A 20,595-nucleotide genomic window follows, 5' to 3' on the forward strand; every position below is an offset into this window, starting at 1 on the left:
AAACAAGCATCAGTGCTTTGCCACATTCGGGACCAGCTCGGGGGGCTCCTGCAGCGGGCCCCGCTCCACCACCCAAGCAGACCAAAAGCTTTGTAAGGCAAACTTTGTGCCCCCAAAACACTGGGGGAGCGCCACCAACCCATATGGCCGCAGCCCCCTCAGGGCCGCCTCCGGACAGGGCGAGGCGGCGGCCATGGGCCCGCCACCGTCCCCGGGGTGTCGGAAAAGGGGAGGGGAGACAAAATGTCGGCACAGCCCCCCGGCAGGCTGCCTGCCGGCCGGCTGCACGCCGCTCGGGCACACGGAGGCGCCATTTGCTCTGCCCTTGCTCTGCCCTTAAACCACCGGCGGTGCCCGCGCCTCGCCTCGCCCTGCACGGGCAGCTGCAGGCGGGCACCGCGTCCCCATCCCCGTCCCCATTGCCACACACACACACGGCCAGCGCCCAGCCCGGCGGAGAAGCAGGGGCAAGGGGCGGCCGGCTGCGCTCCTAATAAAGCGCCCTATAAATAGGCTCCGTGCACGGCCCTCGGGCTTTGGCCGCCGCGGCTCTGCAGGCGGCGCGGTGCAGCCCAGCCCAGCCGTGCTGTGCCGAGCCGTGCCGAGCCGGCAGGAGAGCTGGGGCTGCCGCAGCCTGACCCCCCCCCAAAAAAAGCAAGATGCCCCGGGTGGACGCAGACCTCAAGCTGGACTTTAAAGACGTCCTGCTCAGACCCAAAAGAAGCAGCCTCAAAAGCAGATCAGAGGTGGGGGCTCCCGGACCCGGCGTGCTTTCCCTTTGGCTCTCAGCCCCTCTCTGCCTTCCCTCTAACCCTCCTTCCTCCTTTCTTTCCCTCCCCGCTTTATTTTTATCCCCCCGGTGTAACGTCGCAGTGCCCTCCCCGCTCGAAACGCCCTTTGCGTGCCGGGGGGGGGGGTGATGGTTGCGGGTGGGTGCCGCCGCTCCGGGCGGGAGGGGGACGGGGTTGCGGGGCCACGAAGCTTTTTTGTAGAAAAAAAGGAAAAAAAAATGAAAGAAAAGGGGTGTCGGGGGTGCTGGGGGCGCTGCTTGCTGCCGACAGGTGCCTCTGCGGGGAGCCAGAGGGGGTGGGGGGGCCGGGGTGGATTCGTCCCTCACAAGGCTCGGGGCTGCATGTCCCTGTTGCTGCTGCCAGCCCGGGTAGGGCTCCATGTCCCTGCAGGCTCTGGTGGCTGATAGCGGGGTACCCCTGTGGCTTCTTCTAGCAGAGGTCAGGAAAGACCCCCAAAAATGCAGTGGGGGTCGCCTTCACCAAAAAAAATGTCTGCCTGAGGAGTGAAAGTGCCGTCTCGTTTACCTCACGTAACCCCAAGCTTAGGGAAGGATTTGGTTTGACTAATGAGGGTTGTGCCTTGTGCTGCAGCATGGCAAGGGGATTTAAGCTTTTCTGCAGGGGAAGCAGAGTGGGGAGAGAGGCTGAGGCAGATCAGGTGGGGTGGAAAGAGAAGACTGGGGTGGGAAGCTGGGGTGGCTGTGCTGGTGGGCAACACATTTTCGTAACCTTGTGAAAGTATAAGATTAGGGAGACCCTCTTAACAGAAACGTAACCTCAGGTCAATCTTGAGCCCTCTTTAAATTACAAGTAACAGCATCCAGGCTGAGTAACTCATCCTCGTGTGCGGGTACCGCTCATCAGGCTTGTAGGCCCTTGCTGGCCATTTGCTTTCAGCACCTCCAGCCCCTCTTTTGTTTTCTTTTTTCTTATTAAAAAGTCACCTGTTTGCTGGGCTGGCAAACAGGTGGAGCTGTGCTCCAGCGAGTGGCACATCTCTCCTGCTTCCAGCACAGCGCTTTGTATATTTAGCGGCGTGCAGGGCTGCCGGGAAGGGAAAATGATAGGGGGAATGTGAGCCGCTACGGCAGGGTTGTAGCAGGGGGCTGCCATGAGCTGGTGAAAGCATTTCAGACCAGAAAAAGTGCGTGTCATGAGGGGGGGGTCAGTGAAAGCTGATGAAGGTTAAGAAATGGGACACCATCACTGAGGCTGTAGCAACAGGGATAAACAGCGAGAGCCGGATCTGAAATGGACAGCCCCAGTCTGCCTCAGAACAAGAATATAAATAAATAGTGCTGGCAGAGGAACAGAGGCAGCACACTACAGTGCCTGTTACCCAGCAAGCTGCTGCTTTGAAGCTTTTATCAGCAAGCGTCTTGCTTTTTTGGTGTGAATGCCTCATTTTGCACAAGGCTAGCTTTTTCTGCAGTAGCTGGAACTAAGTCAGCTTCTTAGGCAATTCGGGGTGTTTGCAGCTCTTCTTCTGGGTCTGCAGTGGTGATACTTGATTGCAGTTCTGTGCACTGTCTTCATTATCCATCACGGCATTTTCTGAGAGATACCAGAAATCTTAAAATTTGAATTCAAGTCTAAAATTGATTAAAGCAATAATTGGAGTGGGAGACTGTAGGGGCACAGCCTTGTCTGTCAGTGGCAGCTCGGTACTCATACACCCATGGACTTAGGCTCTGCAAGCTGTCCCATTTAAGTTCACCAGACAAGAGCCATTAGTTCATTAGTCTCCTAGTCATTCATTTAAGTTTGTAAATTTAAACAAATCCAGGAAGCTTTAACAGACCAGTCAATGTCTCAGTGCTTTTTGAAGGTCTAGGTAGGAGTTAATAAATTTAAATTATTTATTTTTCTTCTGAAGGAACGCTTACTGTTGTTGAATGATGGTGAGCAATCCTAGAGTCTGAAGTTATTTTTTCCTAACGCATAGAACAATAAGCTATAAATTAGCTGTTGACACTCAGAAAAGAGATCTTGGAGTTGCAAATCTGAAAGCATCAGCAGCATTCAAAAAGGCAAAGAGGAGGTCAAAAATGTGACTACAGGAACTAAGCATTACTTGGTATGTTCATCTTGAGTACACAGCTCTGATGGTCCCTTCACAAGAATATCATAATAGCTATGGAATACCAGAATAGCCACAGAGAATAGCAGCAAGGGTGATCAGCAGTATTGACTGCTTTCAACATGAGGGAAGAAAAAAAAATAGGCCTATCCAGTACGGAGAAGAAGAAGAGTATACCAGGAGTCCACAAAGTGAAGAGCGTAATGGAAAAGGTGAAACTGAGAAGTGGGTGCTGATTGTTTCTCACAAAACAAGACAGGAAACATTGAATATGCTTAGGAGGCAAAGGTTATACTTTTCATGTAAGGTATAATTCAGCTTTGGAAGTCATTGCTGTAGAATATCAGAGCGGCTAAATGTATGAATGTGTTAAAAAAAAATAAAATGGGCAAATTATTTGTCCGTGAGTGGCTATTGAGCACAGTGGGTTGGAGAAGACCTCTGGCTTCGAAGGTGTGTAAACACCAGCTTCTTGGGGCCTGGGAAGGTAGGCTAAGGAAAGAGTCTTTCAAAACTTGCCTTGGTTTTTATGTTCCCATCCCAGACATCTGGTACTGGCTGTTAAGAGAACTAGGGCACCACATAAATGTCTATAAATGTCTCCATGCCTGTGTGCCATTTCTCCTGCTCTTGTACAACAAAAGCCTCATTAGTGGAAGCCCTGCAATTATCCCACACAGATGCCTGCCTGCACAGTATTATCATTTGTGAGGATAATTGCATGAGATCCATCTAGCTGGTTGGCTAAAGGAAGTCAGATATGAGAAGTTATAGTAGGTGGAAGTGAGAATCACTGTGAGTAAGGGCCTTGTGTTTCCTGTGTAGCTTTGCATCTTGCCTCAGTCTTCTCTTAAACGTACTCCTCCATCTTCAGGTCATATGAAAGGGACTTTTTCCTCTGTATTAATGTAAGGTGATTGTTCTGGTGCTATTGTCTCCGTAGGACTGTTTGCATGATAGTTTTTCCCCCCTTGTTTCTTGTTAATAATTATATTATTTAAAAAAAAAAAAAGTGAATGAAATATATGAAAAGCCTTTCTATTTCCCCTTACTAACGTAAGCTGAAATTGCCATAAGAATGTTATGTCAGCAGTGGTGGGTGGAGAAGTGGGCTTCTCTGATAGTGGGAAGGAAGGCAAGTCTCCAGTAAGATTTATCTTAGACTGTCCTCCGAAGTGACCCTGCCCTTATGAGCTTATACAAAGTGAGAATGTGTTTCATAATATGTCGCTGAGGCACTGATTTGTTTCTCTCAAATCAGTAATAAAAATATCACCATATTAATCAGCCAGAATGTGGCTTGCAATATGACAAAGCTCAAAATATGCTGTAAATATATAATCAAAGTCCTTTCTTTTTTATATTGCTTCTTTTCTGGTGATGGATTTCAGTTCAGTCCAGGTCTCTGAGCCTTCCTGGATTAAGGAAGTGAGAAATAATCAAAACTATGGAAGAGCCTTCATTTTCACTGTGTTATTTCAGAGACTAAACTAATATCTTACTGTTGCACATTTCTTAGATTTCTTTTTCCTTTTGTGAGATGCTAAGTAGACCAGAGGGAACTGATGCAGCTTTGATATTACCTCTTGCATATGAACAAAATGCCTGATGTTATCTTAGTCATTTGAGGATGCTGAAGAAGAAACTGCTTTGAAGACAAAGGCTCGCACAGTTGTAAGAAATTAACTTAGAAACTAATTGCCTTTTGGTTTAATAAGCCAGGGTATGATTGTTTGTATTGTTTGGCAAAAGTAACAGGCAACCATATCCAAAAGTAAGAGCTTGATTTTGAATTATTATATTGTCATTTACATAAAAGAATGGGACGAATCCCTCTATGCCTTGGAATCAAGCAGAGCTCCAGCTCCAACTCCTGCGGAGTTAGGATTTCACCTCTCATTTCTCAGGCAGCCACACAAACATCTGATGTTACTTTTTGTTTAAGAACATAAAATAATCCACAGTTCCCATCGTCCTTTCTTTCCTTCCCTTATCTGTCTCTAACAAACCCCTCTGCCTTGTGTTTTTTTTGGTTGGTTGATTTTGTTTTAATTTTGATCCTCTTTTTCTTCAGCAAGAGCTCTCTAACACAGAAAACAGTATTCCATATATGTATTTTCTTTGTTATTTGTAGAGCAGAAGTTGTAACAAAACAAGTAAATGAAATTTAGTGAAGCAGTAGTGGAACGAAAGGATTGGGCAGCTTGAGGAAAATTAAGAATCAGAGTCCAAATCTGATGTCGCTGAAGTCAATGGCAGAACTTTTGTTATGTTACAATCAATTACTGATAAGAACACGTGCCTTTCCATTGCAGGTTGACCTCACGCGCACCTTCACCTTCCGCAACTCCAAGCAGACGTACACGGGAATTCCCATTATAGTGGCGAACATGGACACTGTGGGGACGTTTGAAATGGCCGTGGTTATGGCTAAAGTAAGTCTTGATTCTCATTTTGGCTTTTGGAACCGAGTGGGTGGGTGACAGTGAACAGCCTCATTCATTTTTAGCTGATTGTTGAAGAATACAGCATGAGAAGTTATAAAATGTAGAGGAAGAAGGTTTCCTGTCAAAAAGCAGCTGTGCTTTTACAGCAGTGCAGTTGCCCAGAGAGAGGGATCCAGATTTTAGCATTTTAGTGGCGATGTTTACTGGGAAGGTCACACCTTGCACCTAGCTCAGCCTCAGGTGAGCTAGAGCCCACTAACCTCTAGAGCTTAGTTTTTCATGTGTATATTGTGTGCTTATCCAGAAAAATATGGTTAGCTGAGAAGGGTTTTGAAAGTGTAGGTTCCTGGATAAAGCTGCAGCAGTCAGGAGTCTCTGGGTAATAAGCCTCTAGCCTTAAGCCTCGCCTTAATCTCTTGCAGTGCGTAAACACATGCAAAATATTGACCACAACTCTATTAAAAAATGTCAGAAGCCTGGTCCTGAAAGGTTGTCTAACCAAGCTACCTTTGAAGAGACATTTAGAGTTGCCTGGTCCCTTCCTCACTGTTTTTCACTGTTGCTGTTTCTTTCAAGCAAGATGACCCTATACTTACAATGGGAATTTCTGATATTCTGTTATGCCACAGCTGAGGGAAGGACGGCTAACTTGGACATTAATATCAGTTCTCTTATTTTTGCTAGCATGCAATGTTCACTGCAATTCACAAGCATTATTCCCTGGAAGAATGGAAGCTGTTTGCTGCCAATCACCCAGAATGCCTTGAGGTACATTTTCGTACTGTAAATTATTATGGTTTATTGCTCTGTTCTGAACTCGCATACAGTGGGATCCCTTGGGAATACTGTCAAGTGAGGTTTGGGGGATTGGAGATATTTGCTGTTCCTAAATGCATCCAGGGAAGTGGCTTGTCCTGGTTTAAAATGTAGGCTATGTAAGTCCATTATGAAGTGCTAATATTAAGATGCAAAAACAACAAAGTTTATATATGACTAGAAAGGAAACAGAGCAATATCCTGAACAAACAAGAAGGGTACAGCTAGGAAGAGGTCTAACTGCTAGCCTTTTTCTGGTGGCAGCTGTGGTAGTGCTGGTGATGGAGAAGGCCAAGTTCACAAAGTTCACGAATATGGATAACCTCAAGAAACCCAACAATGAACTAGCCCTGCATGCCCTTGTGGTAGGCAGAGTCTTTGCTGTCAGGTATGAAAACAGACCCAGAGCCTGTGGGCTGGAGTAGCCCAGGTGCTAGGAACAAGCTTTGGAAGTTGTCAGAGCACACGTGTCCTTCCTTCACCTCCTTGCACCAGAGCTCACACTATGCTGCTACTAGCTGCATTGCCCCTGTTGTTCACAGGGTCCTACCCTGAACCAGTGCAGAGAAACACTGATTACTAAATCTAAACGCTCATATAGGTTCAGACTTGCTCGTATCCAAATTTCTTCTGCGTTCTGGCAGGACCCTACACCATGAGAGGCAGGAGAAGAGTGTTATCTAACCACTTCTCCTCCTCCGTAGTGTTCAGCACATTTTTGAAATGTGGTCTGTACAGAAAAGAATACAACACAGCTGCATTGTATCTTTACCTTTGCCTCATTTCACAGTTATGTTATAAAGACTATTGATTATAGGATTGTCTGAGAGCCAGCCTATCACTTAGGTTTGTCAGTGTGCCTTATTTGCCACTGTAGGGTAGAAAGTGATCCCAGGAATATCCTGTGCCTGAACACTTTGGCACTTAGATAGTTCTCTGTGGTCCGTAATCGCTGGAGTAGGCTCTCCTAGTGATTAAATACCGACTTGTTCCGTGACCTTGGATTTCTGCAGAGGTTTTGTGGGCCAACAGCTGTGGAAACTATTTTGCTGTTGGAAAGAACTCATGTGAAGACAGAGGAGGAAGCAATCTGCTTGTTTTCAGTGGTAGCTGACCCTGCTTGAGCAGGGGGTCGGACTGCAATCTCCAGAGGTCCCTTCCAAGCTCAACTGTTTGTGTTCTTCTGTAGATCGGGGGGAGGGTTTGGTGAGCTGAATCCTGCTCTGACAGTACTCAACTGTTTTCTTGTCATATACCAGGTTAGGGCTTCTGTGTTTGTGTTATCTGAGAACAGCAGAACCTTCATCCATCCCAGGTAAATTATATTTGACTATGATAAGGAGCTTGTGAATCAAGAGCTCATAAAACACTAATTTTACTTCATTTTAGAGCCTGTAAACAAAACAGAGGTAATAAATTGGTATTACCAGGAAGGCATTTATTTCATATTGTATAGTAAGACTTTCATTGGTTTCCAGCACAGTTTTCCTTTGAAGTCCTCACAAGACTATGTGGAAGAAGAAATACAAAGTCTGTATTTAATCCAGTTTTTACAATTTCACATTCCCCTTTGTTCTCCCTCTGTATTTCCAGCATGTAGCAGCAAGCTCGGGTAGTGGCAAAGCCGATTTGGACAAGTTAACAAGTATTCTAGAGGCCATCCCACCTATCAGATACATCTGCCTGGATGTGGCAAATGGCTATTCGGAACACTTCGTGGAGTTTGTGAAGTCTGTCCGTGCTATGTTCCCAAATCACACCATTATGGTAAGTGTGTAAAAAAAGCGTGGAGGGTGTGTGTGTGTGTGAATTCTGTCCAGGAACAGGATCCAGAGTTTGGCTGGTAGGCATCAGAATCTCTATGGTAGCTCCAACAATTTCTGAGTCCTCATTTAAAAATAAAAGGGGGTGGGGTGGAGATAAAACACAAAAATAAATAAATAAAAAGATAAAAGCCTGGCTCGAACCTTTTGTCTTCCAGACAAATACATGTGGACTGATACCCTTCTGAGAATAGAGAGGGCAGCTCTATTCATCTCCCCTTTCAGTTCAGCAAGATGTTGGCTGAGCCAGATGACGGCTGTGTGATAAGATGTTGGCATTGTCAGTCTTCCACTGCTGATAACTTCTGTGGGAATGCTCAGTGTGTGCTCTGATACAGCAGCCTGACGTTGGCATGGCAGGCGGGGTGGATCCAATTTTTCTGCGGCTCACATCCTCCTTCCCACACCAGAGGCAACCTCTAATGATAAAGCGTGTGTAGGTTTATTCTGGTGATTCCAAGCTGAGGTTTGCTGTGGGAATGTGCCAACATTTCTGGTCAATTGAGGCCGATCGCTGTTCCCAGCTATTAGATCACTAGAAGGCAGCTAAACATAGACTAATCCTTGCTGATGATAAGAATCATAGGGGCATTGTGCAATTGTGGATGGGGTCATGAGGGAGCAAAACAGTCAGTGCCAGAGCTTTTCATGCCCCCTCTGTGGTGCTCCTGTCGTTTCTCAGAGCGCTAATGCCATGCTTCCTATACTCCTGCTCTGAGAGTAGGGTGTTTGCATCAGCATGGGGCTGCTTGCTTTAGAGCCATACTTCTCCTGCTTGTTTCTCAGGGCTCTTGAAGGAATGAGTCTGAATTTGTTTCCGTGGAATAGCAGAGATTCTCAAATAAGAAGCAGATTCTTAATGAGGCTACCAAACTTCCTTCACACCAGTGCAGCAAAAAAATGATGTGCTTAGGCAACACTTTCCTACTCTTTCATGCCATCCATAAAACTTTCCTCACAACAAAATAAATGCAGAGTAAAAATGGTCTGCAGTGCACAATCTGAGTAGGTTCAATAGGGAACTGCGTGTTCAAGCAGCTCAGGGAAGGTTATGTTCCTTCCTCCAATGTCAGAGGAAGGAAGGCAGTGTTCCTGCCTGCTGAATGGTGGTGGCACTGGAGGATGGAAATGGTCTGGAATGCCTGGGGGCTTCTGGGTTAATGTGTGCTAATAAATAGGCATCCTTCAACAGCTTCTAGCAGACTTTTTGGCAGGTCCATATTTCCCATGACTTTGGGGAGAGTTTTTGAAAGTTTGAAGTGATAGTTGTGGGCATTTTGAGGTGGCTGCTTCATGCTCACAGCAGTGAGGGAAGGAGCTGTTTCCTTGCTTTGGGTCTGAAGTAGTGTCCCTAGTTATGTCATTACCCCGGTGTCTTTGGCTTGAGGTGTTGTGGGAGAAAGGGGCCTTAAATGACAGAGTTTATCAAAACAAACACACCACAAACAAAAAAAACTCTTCCCTTCCTTGTCAAGAGTGGAGAGAAAACTGTGTCATCCTCTCCTACACCTCCCCACAGACTGCTGACTTTGCTGGCTGAGGGAACTCAACCAAGGTGAGCTGCCCCAAAGGCACAGCTGTCAGTGCCAAAGTCAGTTATCAAGCCCAAATTTTAGTCCAAGGTCCTTAAGCCAATCTCATCCATTTCCCACATCTGTTAAACTACCTTCATGGGTTCTCTGCTTCCATGATTTAAGGTTATTCTTACTGACAGCACCACCTGCTTGAGCACATCTACAGCCCTTCCCCGACCGTGGCTCCTTTCTTTTAACATGGCTTAGCATGGCTCACGTGTTTCATCTCCTGCACAGGGATACATTTCCATTCCTAAAAGCATGCTAACAAACTTGGAGCATTCAAAACCCTTCCATTTTCCAAGGCCTGCAGAGGCCATGCAGTCGCTGGCAGTCTCCGATTCAGCAAGGCAGGCACACCTCTACCCCACCTCCAAACAAGGTTACCTCACAGCCCTGCACCAAGATGGCCTTGTGAAGCTATTCCTGGCTGAAATGCAGGAGCTTATCTAGGCTCTTTTTTTATGGTACTCTGGAAGACGTGTCCTGCTGCTACCTGTTCTCTGGCTGCTTTGATGTCTCTGTGCTGCGCCTGCAGTATGCTCTCTGCTGTTGTGGCTTTCAAACAAAAGGGTTAGCAGTTAAATACAAGGTATAAAAATAAAGGAGCTTTCTCATAGCTGAAAGTGATCTCCAGGACCTTGCAGGCTGTCTTGTTTGCTTTCCTCAGCACAACCATTCATTCCACAGTCAGCTGCAGTGCAGTACAAAACAGTAACCCAACCCCGGGTCTCAGGGAATATGTGCTCCCAGGGGCCGTGTAATGGGCTCAGCTCTGAGGCTGAAATGTGATGTGCAAGGCAGCTGTGATTAACGTGCTACTCTCTGGGGCTAATGCTCCAGCATAGACGGAGGATGTGTCTTGTGTAACAGCTTTTCAAGAGCATGTTTTTCCTTTTTTTTTAAATACTTGCTTTTATAATCACGCTACCTTATTTTCTTCTGCCTGGCTCTCACAGAAGCTCTTTTCACTCCTGCCTTTCATACTGCTTTACAAAGATCAATTCCTCTGTGAAACACAAAGGACAGGGAACACAAACAGGGGCACAGAAAGACAGCATGACTTGCCTTAAATTACTCATTAGATGGAAGATGAAGGAAGAAGCAGAACTCAAGTCTCCTGAGTGCCCCACAGATGTGGCTCTGGTCCTCAGAATGAAGAGTAATGGTTCAGTGGAGTGCTCTGCTCTAGCACAGCATCATGCATTTGGGCTGTGCCGCACACTGAAGTCTAAAGCAAAATCTCAGTAGACATTCATGATGGAGGGACAGAGCCTTTATATTACCATAAGCATAGTCCACATTTATTAATGTAATTATTGGTGGTACGGTTCTTCCATTTTACTGGAGGTCTGTTTAGCAAGCTAAAGTATCTGTGCCAGCCAGCTTTGCCAAATATTTATCTTGATTTTTTTTCCATTTTGTAGCGTTCTCTGTTCATTGCACAGGAAAAAAAAAAAAAAAAACAACATGCTGAAGGGAGCAGAGTGTAACAGGAAGGAAAAGGCTGGGGCAGGAGCACGCAGAGTCACAAAGCAGGAGCAGAGAGAAACAGCAGGGGCCAGAAACCACTGTTCCCCTTGCAGTCAGTAACTTCTCAGGGCCACAGTGGAGGCAGAATTCGGTCAGAGGAAGCCATGCAGATGCCTCCCAGTTTATCTCTGCAACAAGCAGCAGAGTCAGAACAGTTGTGGTGTTTTCACCTGGGCTGGAGTCCCAGAGTTAGGGGCCAGCTGGAGTCCTGGGTCAAAGACAGGGATGCTGCCAGGGCTGTCTTGGGTCAGTCACAGCACTACTGAGTGCAAACGCCCACCTGATGGCCAGCCTAGCAAAGGGCATCATCTCTCCATCTTACTGTAAAGCACCCCTTGCTTCTGTGGGTGGGAAGTGTCCTTTGGCAGCGTTCCTGATAGCGTGGAGGCACAGACTGTGCTTTTCCCTCTAGGAAACAAGAAGAAAGTTTTGAGAACTGTTGTCACAGTCTCTTCTCCCCAGCTTGATCCATTGCCATTTGTCAGCAGCCTTCAATCAGTGCAGCAGTGTTCCTGTCTTAGTCAGTGTGAGTTGATATTTATAGCAGGCTTTTATGAAGCACAGTATCAAATGCCTGCCTGAAATTCAGAGGCACTACCCTACTGCGTTCACTAATTTTATATCTCTGTCAGGGAAGCTGTAGCCTTTATAATCCTGTTAGGTGAAGTCCTGATCCCGTCAAAATCAGCAGCGAAACTCCCTCTGACTTTTCTGAGGCCAGGACTTCCCTTGGGATTGACCCCCAGGTTGGTCATCCTGGGGCAGTGCTGGAATGAGCCGGGCTGACACTCACTGAAACCTCAGGCTGCGGGATGGTACTGCCAAATGTCATCCCAAGTGTGTAAGGCCAGGCCCGCAGCCAGGGCAATTTGCTCCTAATAACTGGCCGCATTGAAAGCATGCTGGTTAACCTGAGCTGCAGGGACTTCTCAGTTGCTACTGATGCTATTATTTTACTGCCGGGAGTGGCAAAGTTAGATTAGCAGTGGGGTAATTACGAGGGCATATCTCTTTCAAGAAAATCAGTTCTGCAGCAGATGAGTAATGCAGTGGTACGATAAGATGAGTGTGGCTTTTGCTAATACAATGCATCCAACAATTACTATGTTCCTTGACTGTTTCCCCAAATAGACTACAAAAAACATTGGCCATCGTGACTTCTTTGTACACGTTCCAATTACTTTACTTTTTATTAATTTTAAGGAGGTTTCATCTCTTCAGTCACAACCTTTTTATATTCACCTTTTTATTTATTTATTTATCATTTTTAGTCGTGTGGCTTTATCTTGCTGGTCAGCCTTTCAAAAGCTCTTTTGCCTCTACTCAGCTGTCATGCTGGCCTCAGTGGTAAAACAGCTATTGCTCTCGTTGGAAGCAGAGTTCATCCGGATGCGAGAAAACAGCTTTCTCTGCTCTTCAGCTGCAATATTAGGGCCCTTTCACATGCAGATAGCTGTATCTCTCTGGCAGTGCTTTTTGTCCTCTCTGAGGTCTGGAAAAGGTATCTAAGGAAGCCTGTCATCGGCAGCTTGAAGCCTGCTATGTAGAGCTCCACGTCTTCCCTGAAAGTTTGTCGAGGATCTGCAGATTCAAGAAGGCTGAAACCACTGGTGTGTGCATATGCATTCCAGGAAAAAAATGTGTAATGGGGACATAAGTGCTTTTCCCTGCTAGGATGAGCATTTTGAATCAACATATGCAGTTACAACATTCTCTCGCAGTAACTTAACATTAAACGTCTGGTTAGCATTTCTGAAGAGACAGTTTGACAACCCGCTGTGCTCTGCTAATAAGAAGACACTGCTGTTTTACTTAAATATATATTTGATTCTAAATCTCATGGAGCCCCTGTTTGCTCGTGCTTATCACCCCGTTGCATGTACTCCAGTATTGCACCAGGTCACAGTGTGCTGCATGGGTAGTCACCTGCCTTCCCAGTGTAACTGCTTCTCTAACGTAAGTGGCGTGCTCTCTTGTCACCCCGCCTTGGCATGTGCATCACTTAGTATAGTATAACAAATTGCCACTGAGCAGAAAGGAAGCAGCACTTAGCTGGAAATGCAGTACCTATTACACGTTCTTTATTTCCCGACAGCTCTCTTTTATTCTTTCTATTTTTTTTTTTTTAAATCAATATCACGCAGTTTGGAGAAAAGTTAAGTGGTCCTGTGTCATACACCACAAATGGCTGCCTAAAAGTATCATTGTTTTTTTTAAGTGCCTCAGATGGTGGCTCGCCAGCTGTTTCAGGCTAATGAAAGGGGGAAGTAAAATTCATTAAAAATAAATAAATGGTGAATTAGAAGACAAAAGTCAGTAAGCGGAGCATAGGCCTTGACCAACATTCCCTGGGTAGCTCCTGTTGACTTCAGCAGGTGTTTTGTTTCAATAAAAACTACGCAAATATTAAGTAAGGATTTTAGGATTTGTCTCCTGCTCTGCATAGTAGTACTGTTACAAACGCTTGCCAAGTCCTGAAGTTTTTTTTTTTTTTTCCTGAAATGTTTTCTGAATATCTCTAAATGCTAAATTCAGTTCTCTACAAATGAATTGCCATCTCGATACAGGCTTTAAATGGGTGATATGAGCAACTGGACACGGGTTTATTGTAGGTTTATTTTGTACAGTTTTTGCTAGTTAGGAACATGCTGTAGACGGGACAGACATAGACATGCTACAGAGCTGAAATCCAAAGCAGATGGTTTTCAAACATCCCTTACAATCGAGGCTTACTGGACCAATTGTGAAATTAATTTGCCTCCAGAACGTATGAACTGTTTCATGTCAGCAGCATGCACAGTGAACAGTACGGTGAACTATATTCTTCCTGGCTATACAGCTCAACTAGTAAAAGATCTGGGTAACAGTTTACAGTACCACAATTAGTCTTTACTGCACTAGTCTTAAAATCTCCCGTATGTGTGATATTGTTCCTTCTGTCTAGGCAGGTAATGTGGTGACAGGAGAGATGGTAGAAGAACTTATTCTTTCTGGAGCAGATATTATTAAAGTGGGTATTGGACCAGGTAAGTCAAATCCAGTCAAAAAAGGGTGATTTATGGTAACATTCATGGAGGAATTGCCCAGATGGAACCCGTGTATAATGCTGCAGCTGCTTGCTTGTCCATTGGGATTCCTAGACCCCCTCAGGTCAATAAAGTAACAATACCCTTGCCCGTAGTTGATTTAAGAAATGCATGGGCAGGGTGATAATGTTATGTACTACAATGTGTTAGATATTACATTTTCTGGAAATTATGATGCCTATTGTTGGAAGCACTGAGTTGCCTAAGGTGCTGCCATAATCAGTGGTGATATGTATTGTGTTTAGGAACACTTTTTCCAACCTGTTGAAAAAAACACGAGTCATCCCAGCTAAAGCTCAAAGGATACTGTGTTCAGAGTTATCTCCTCCTACCAAGGAAAGACAGGTTTCTAAATAGCTTTTTGATTTGTGTTGTAAGCTGAGGTTGCACATATTGTCAATGTCTTCAAGGTTGAAAAGGCATTAAGTAAGTGTGAAGTATGGATAACATTTCCTCTACCTGTTAATACTGCCCAGGAGCTGTGATGCTCGTTAATGCTATCAGGCACCATCTATTAATGTTGTCTGTCATGGTAACATTCCTATGGATAAATGAGAGGACCACAAACTTCAGTCTTTTTCCTGCCATCCCTTCCCTAATACTGCTCTTCGGTACGTAGTGCTATATTGTCTTTCATTTTCTTCTTCCCCCCCTTGTGTATTTGTTCATGTGCTCCTTTCTCTTGCCATTTTCTTCACGGGCTGCAGCTGGGGCTAGATTTAAACTGTCTGGCACGTACCACTGGCAGTATAGCTGTGATCAGCCAGTGCAGAGCAGATGAATTGTTTACTCTATATTGGCAAATGGTTATGGACCATGAATGGATAAATTGAGCACAGCAAATGATGTAATGAAGGTTGCAGTTGCGCCTAGGAAGGCAGCAAACAGCAATAACTACTGCAGAATAGCTGAAGAGTAAGCAACAGAGATGTTGAGGTGCAATTGTCACAGGAAAGTTCAGGTAGAAAAGAAGAAATGGAGTTTATAGCCTCACAGTAGAAGCAGTTAGGAGTAAATGTTGCATGGTCCTCCCTGGAGACCTGCCTTCTTTACACATTGACCAACCAAAAATGCAGGTAGCAGGTGTTCCTCACAGAAAATCAGCTCTTAAGACTCTCTCCCTGATAACAGTCCACCTTTTGGGATATGGCAATTATTTATTGTAAAGCATTAGGGATATAAGTACGTACTTACTCTGTGGAGTTTGTCTTAAAATTCATATTCATCCTACTTTGCAGAAATAAGTCTGTTGACACCTTGTCAGCTCTTTGAAAGATCATTGGAAACTTTTACTTTATTGATTGTTTAAGTGTACCTAGATACCAGTTGGGTGAAGAGATTTCACTGCATTTAGTTTAGAATCTGTTTTCTTGTTATCACGCAGACCTTTATGGCCTATATCCTAAATTATAAGACCTGGATTGCCAAAAAGTAGTCGTTGTTTTAACTTCTAATTTGACTACAAAAGAGGGGAAGGAATTCCAAAAGGTCTATAGCCGTGTTACCATGTTAAGCTGTGCTTGAAGTGGGGTTTTTGAATATATGCCTTTATTTATATATATATATATATATATATATATATATACATACCTTTTTATATGTCTATACATGCACCATATATGTATATATATATAACGTAGTGTAATAATCAAATATAATTAGTGCATTTCCTGTAGTGTTACGCTATACAGCTTTCTGAGTATTATTTATCTTGGTTTTTAAATGTTGTGTGCTGATTTACTTCTATTCCCACCTACTGTGATCAACCAAATACTTCTGCTTTAAATGTTAAGCTCAAGGTGGATTTCTCTCGCTTGTGGAAAATCTCCACACACAGAGAGAAGATAAAAGCACAGATTTTTTCGTGAGAATTATTTTTAAAAACATGTAGAAAAGAGATAAATAGAAATATTTATTGGAAGAAATATTCAGATATTAAAAGCTGCTGCTAAGCCTCACTGAAGCTGAGACTCAGGTCCCTGTGCCCCCCTTCTCTTTAGGCACATTGGTCAGATTTTCCTTCCCATGAGGCAGTAATTCCCTCAGCAGCAAACTTTATGGATGAGACTTAAACTGGTAATTGGGGCCCTGGAGAAGAAGGGGTAGTGTTAGTCACCTTGATTACAGATCCCATGAACTGGTGTGACAGCGTTTCAAAAATGAATTTTCTATCTGTTCCTTTTATCCACGAGGAGCTCAGATTTGCAGTAGAGACTCCATGAAGGGAAAAATAATATAGATAGAACCACTTTTTTTTTCCACAAGACAAAGAAAACAAACTGTTTCTTTCCTGTCAGCCTAACCGCCTATGTTTTTGCCTCTTGTTTTCTTGTCTAGGTTCTGTGTGTACCACTCGGATTAAGACGGGGGTGGGCTATCCCCAGCTAAGTGCTGTTATTGAGTGTGCAGACTCAGCACATGGCTTGAAAGGACATATCATCTCTGTAAGTAAATAACATCTGCTCTGATTCCCCCTGTGCAAACTGTTGGGGAATAGGAGAATCAAACAGTCCAGTACCCTGCATGTTAAAGGCTCTCTTACTCTCCTCTCCCGTTGACCCCTATACTAGCTCCTGGATTAATGTAGGTTTAAATGCAAAGGAAACAACTTGCTGTAATGTTTAAAAAGACTTGGGCACCTCTCTCCTCTTTGTGCCTTTGGAAAGTGGCTGCTTACTCCCTGAATGGAGTGTGTTGCTACGTGAACAGAATAAGAAGCTTGGTGGTGTTCTCATATTGAAGCAAACAGTACTCCTTCCTACGAGAGACTTCTGAAAAATGAGTGAAATGTAAACACGGCTTTCCCCAGAGAGTGGGACTGAGTGACAGGCAGGCAGTAGAGGGGAGCATGAGATGAAATGATACGTGCCCATTTATGCCCTGGAAGCTGGATGGATTCAGATAGCAACTTCACAGAGCTCTTTTTGCAAAAAACAGGAGCTTTTCAGAGGTGGGTCTGGGTGAGCACAGCTGGCACGTTTGCTACTGATGTTCTCACAAAGCCCTGGGGAAATACTGAACCTGTGGAGAAGAAAGAGGGTACAGGTGCATTGCCTGCTTGTGGCAGCTTCCAGCCTACCAGCAACACCCGACTCGCCTCATGTGGAAAAAGTAAATCTGTCAGCATGGTCTCAGACTGACTGCTGCAGCCTACAGCACCCAAAAGTCCTGTGTGCTTCGGTGCGCCCAGCCACAGGCCTGCCCCTGACTGTGTCAGGCTCGCAGAGTCTCTCTGCAGGCCATCTGTAAGGCAGCTAGTTATGGGGAAGGTGCACGGACTAACCTGGTTTGACCAGGTTGTGACTGGTGTCCTTGTGAGGAAGTGTTTATATTGTTGAGGAAGGAGGGGAGGGAAGAGAACAAACTGATTGTGGATGGGCAAAGTGCCTGACTGTGTTTCTTGGAGGTATGGGTATAGTGGAGCAGAAAACAGGTACGTGGTACAGTCAAATCTCCCTTCTCTTTATTGTTACTGCATGCACATTCCCCCCTCTCCCTGACTCCCCTATATGAGTTTTGCAGAAAAAAGAAAAGAAAAGCAGTCTGTGATTTTATGAGTTGGGCAGTATTACAAATGTTTATGCCTGTAGCAGACGGTTGAATGTGTGTGCAATAGAGCATGAAAGACTGACTCATTACTATGAAGGCTGGGTATATGTGTCGTCCTAGTAGTAGTGCTCAGAAACACGTCCTGGTTTTGCAATAATAATTTTCTGCTAGCAGCTTTCAGAAGAATGTTAGTATTCTGATTTCCAAGAAGATATGGAGTGTGTACTTAAACTGTTGAAAAATCGGATGGTTCTGTGCTGCTCCTCCTCTCATTTCTTGCTTTGCAGACAGATCAGCTCCTCACCTGCTTGAATTATGTAGGTTTCAGTAAACCCACACGTAACTCCCTAACCCTTACAGGGGGGATATAGGAGGGCAATTTAATAGCTGTCTGCTACAGTTTCTGGTTCAAGAGAATTTCCTTCAGCCATAACTGGAGTCTCTAACACCACTGGAACCCAAGCTAGGGAGACTAGAGCAAGGGTTGAGGGTATTGTGCCTAAATTATGGAATGTGCAAGTAGATATCATTGTGCTTGTTGGAAAAGAAGGCTGGACTGCATGGTCATTGCCACAACTCTGGCAAAGGTTTTACAAAAGAGAGGTACCCTCCCGAGGGGAGACACCAAATGAGACAGCAAATTAAGTATATAACTGGGGCGAGAGGCAACAAGCAAACATGGCATCCCCAATAATGTCTTGCTACTGCCATTGTGTAGGTTCAGGAAGGGGCACACCCTGTCTGAGCCAAAGGGGATCTCTGCAGGCAGAGTGCTACCATCTACATCAATTAGGCAGGAGGAAATATGTCCAACTATTCTTGTTCTGTGCTTTTTTAAATTATTTTTGTATTGATATTGAAGTGTCAGGAACAATGTGCAGGGCTCAAAGCCTACCAGCTGTCCTTCGTGTGGATTACAGCTGATGGTGTGGTATGTGTTTGTCTCCAAGAGAGCACCCCAAGGGTGCTTTCCTGCAATTCCTTCTGTCATGTCCACTACCTTCATCAAATTGCTCCTCTTTAATGTTAGGTATGAAGGGAAGTCCCACTCACAAAATGAGACAGCCGCAGTGCTGAGCACAGCATGAGCACCACAAGGAACATGGCACACTTGAAGCTCGTTCTCCAGCAGCTCTGCTAGCTAGGATGGCAGCACAAACTGGGATTTTAAGCATGTTTGTACTACTGAAGTGATCATGTGTGCTTTTTGGAGCTGATAGGTTGACAAAGAAGGTGACAATTTTTAGGCAAACATGATAGTCTGAGTGCCTACAGTCACACAGAGAAGGGGAAGGTGAAATCGTACGAGTTACTTTCCTCATGTTAAATTATCTTTAAGGCTCAAAGCTCTCCTCAGAAATGAATCTTTCATGGCTCACTGAAAAAGGAGAGGAAACCCCGCCTAAGATACAGGCACTGTTTCTGTCCTGCGCTGTTTGTCTGGGAGCCAATACTCTCATTTTTTTGTTCTCGCTAATTCATTGGCTTTGAGAAAGTGCAGCAGCGAGTTACAGGCCATTTAACTGGAAATGTCCTTCAGAAATGCCCCACTTGGGATGAAGCTTCTGTTTCTTGTAGGTCAGAGAAATGCTCTGCTGGACAGAGAGGCAGTCACGCGTTGTAGTAAGCCAGCAATGTGGAGAACAGAAAGCAGCCTTGCACGTGTTCCCCCTCGTCTGGCTATGGCTTGATAGGGATCCCAATTTCCCCTTCACCCTGCCTGCGTGATGGGTCAGCAGCGGTAAGGGGAGAGGATGACTAAGGGGTTCTTCACCCCGCTACTGCCATACCATCCCTTCTTCCACGCAGAACATAGAAATACACCCAGCATGTGTAATTCAGAATAAATGTATTGTTTTTACTGCTGGATATACCACACTCTTTATATATCATCTACATAATAAATAGCTGTCTGCTGATAGCTGCAGTAATGGCTAATTATACTGTTTATTATAAAGGTTGCTTGAAGCATATATGTCATATTTATAAACTTATTATATATAGTTGCATATTATGTTCAACCAGATCATACTTTTTTTTTCCATCCTCTATTTTTCCTCAGGGTAAATTTCGGGGTTGTAAAATGGGCTGTCTGTTCTGAGAACAAGAGTGGGGAAAACAGCATAATTTTAGCCATGTTAAAATAATTCTGTTGACTGAAAAGCTGTTTTCCCCTCTCCTTCAGCTCAGCAGCCTGCTGTCTCTGAAGCATGCCCTCCGTAGGTCCCGTGGAAACCCTTCCCAGTAGGCCTGCTTTAGGGTAATCCCAGTTTTCCTGCATTCACGTGGGGATTTGAGGCTGATCCTGCAACAAGCCCCATGACTATAGCCCAGCAGTCCTACAGGTCATCTTGAGTCCAGACCCAGGCCCCTGCTGGAGCTGGCTGAACTGCAAGGGGAAACTTCCCACACTGAACACAGCAGAAGCATGCTCTGATTTTCTAAAGAAAGTGGTTTATTTTTCATGTGTAATCAAGTGTTTTAACGCATGTAGCTTTATTACATCGCATCTTCTGGCATAACTGCTTAGTATGTCCCTGTTTTGCTTCTGTGAAATGCTGCCATTTAGTTTACCTGCTTTTATGAAGAAAGTGGAGGCATTACAGATGAAGAATCTCAGCATTGGTTACTTTTATCTTATATAGTAACACCCGAGCTTTTGGGAAAGTTTCTTAATCTGCCCAGATTTTTGTAATTTAGTGATACTCTAAGGGAGTTTTTGGAAGCCAATGATTAAGGATGACGCAGGGAGACACCCTATCCTGGTGGAAGCATGAAGCCTCCATCGCTGCCACTACTGGGTTAATTAAAATAGTCAGACACTGAGCCACCCAACAAGAACAGACAGAAACCCATCTACCAGAGAGCATTTGTAGCCTGCCTGTCTCAGTCAGGC

General features: G+C 44.7%; 1 protein-coding gene across 1 annotated transcript in view; it reads left to right on the forward strand.

Annotated features, from left to right (window-relative positions):
* Nucleotides 1-317: 317 nt before the first annotated feature.
* Nucleotides 318-20,595, forward strand: part of GMPR (guanosine monophosphate reductase) — a 36,267-nt gene continuing 15,989 nt past the window's right edge. Inside the window, exons 1-6 of the mRNA XM_068674792.1 lie at nucleotides 318-746; nucleotides 5,187-5,306; nucleotides 6,003-6,086; nucleotides 7,728-7,901; nucleotides 14,009-14,090; nucleotides 16,488-16,594. Coding sequence (XP_068530893.1) covers nucleotides 660-746; nucleotides 5,187-5,306; nucleotides 6,003-6,086; nucleotides 7,728-7,901; nucleotides 14,009-14,090; nucleotides 16,488-16,594 — 654 coding nt within the window. The 5' untranslated portion in view covers nucleotides 318-659. The remainder of the gene's footprint in view (nucleotides 747-5,186; nucleotides 5,307-6,002; nucleotides 6,087-7,727; nucleotides 7,902-14,008; nucleotides 14,091-16,487; nucleotides 16,595-20,595) is intronic.

This window comes from Anas acuta, chromosome 2 (genome assembly GCF_963932015.1).
Source record: "Anas acuta chromosome 2, bAnaAcu1.1, whole genome shotgun sequence".
NCBI classification, from domain to species: Eukaryota; Metazoa; Chordata; class Aves; order Anseriformes; family Anatidae; genus Anas; species Anas acuta.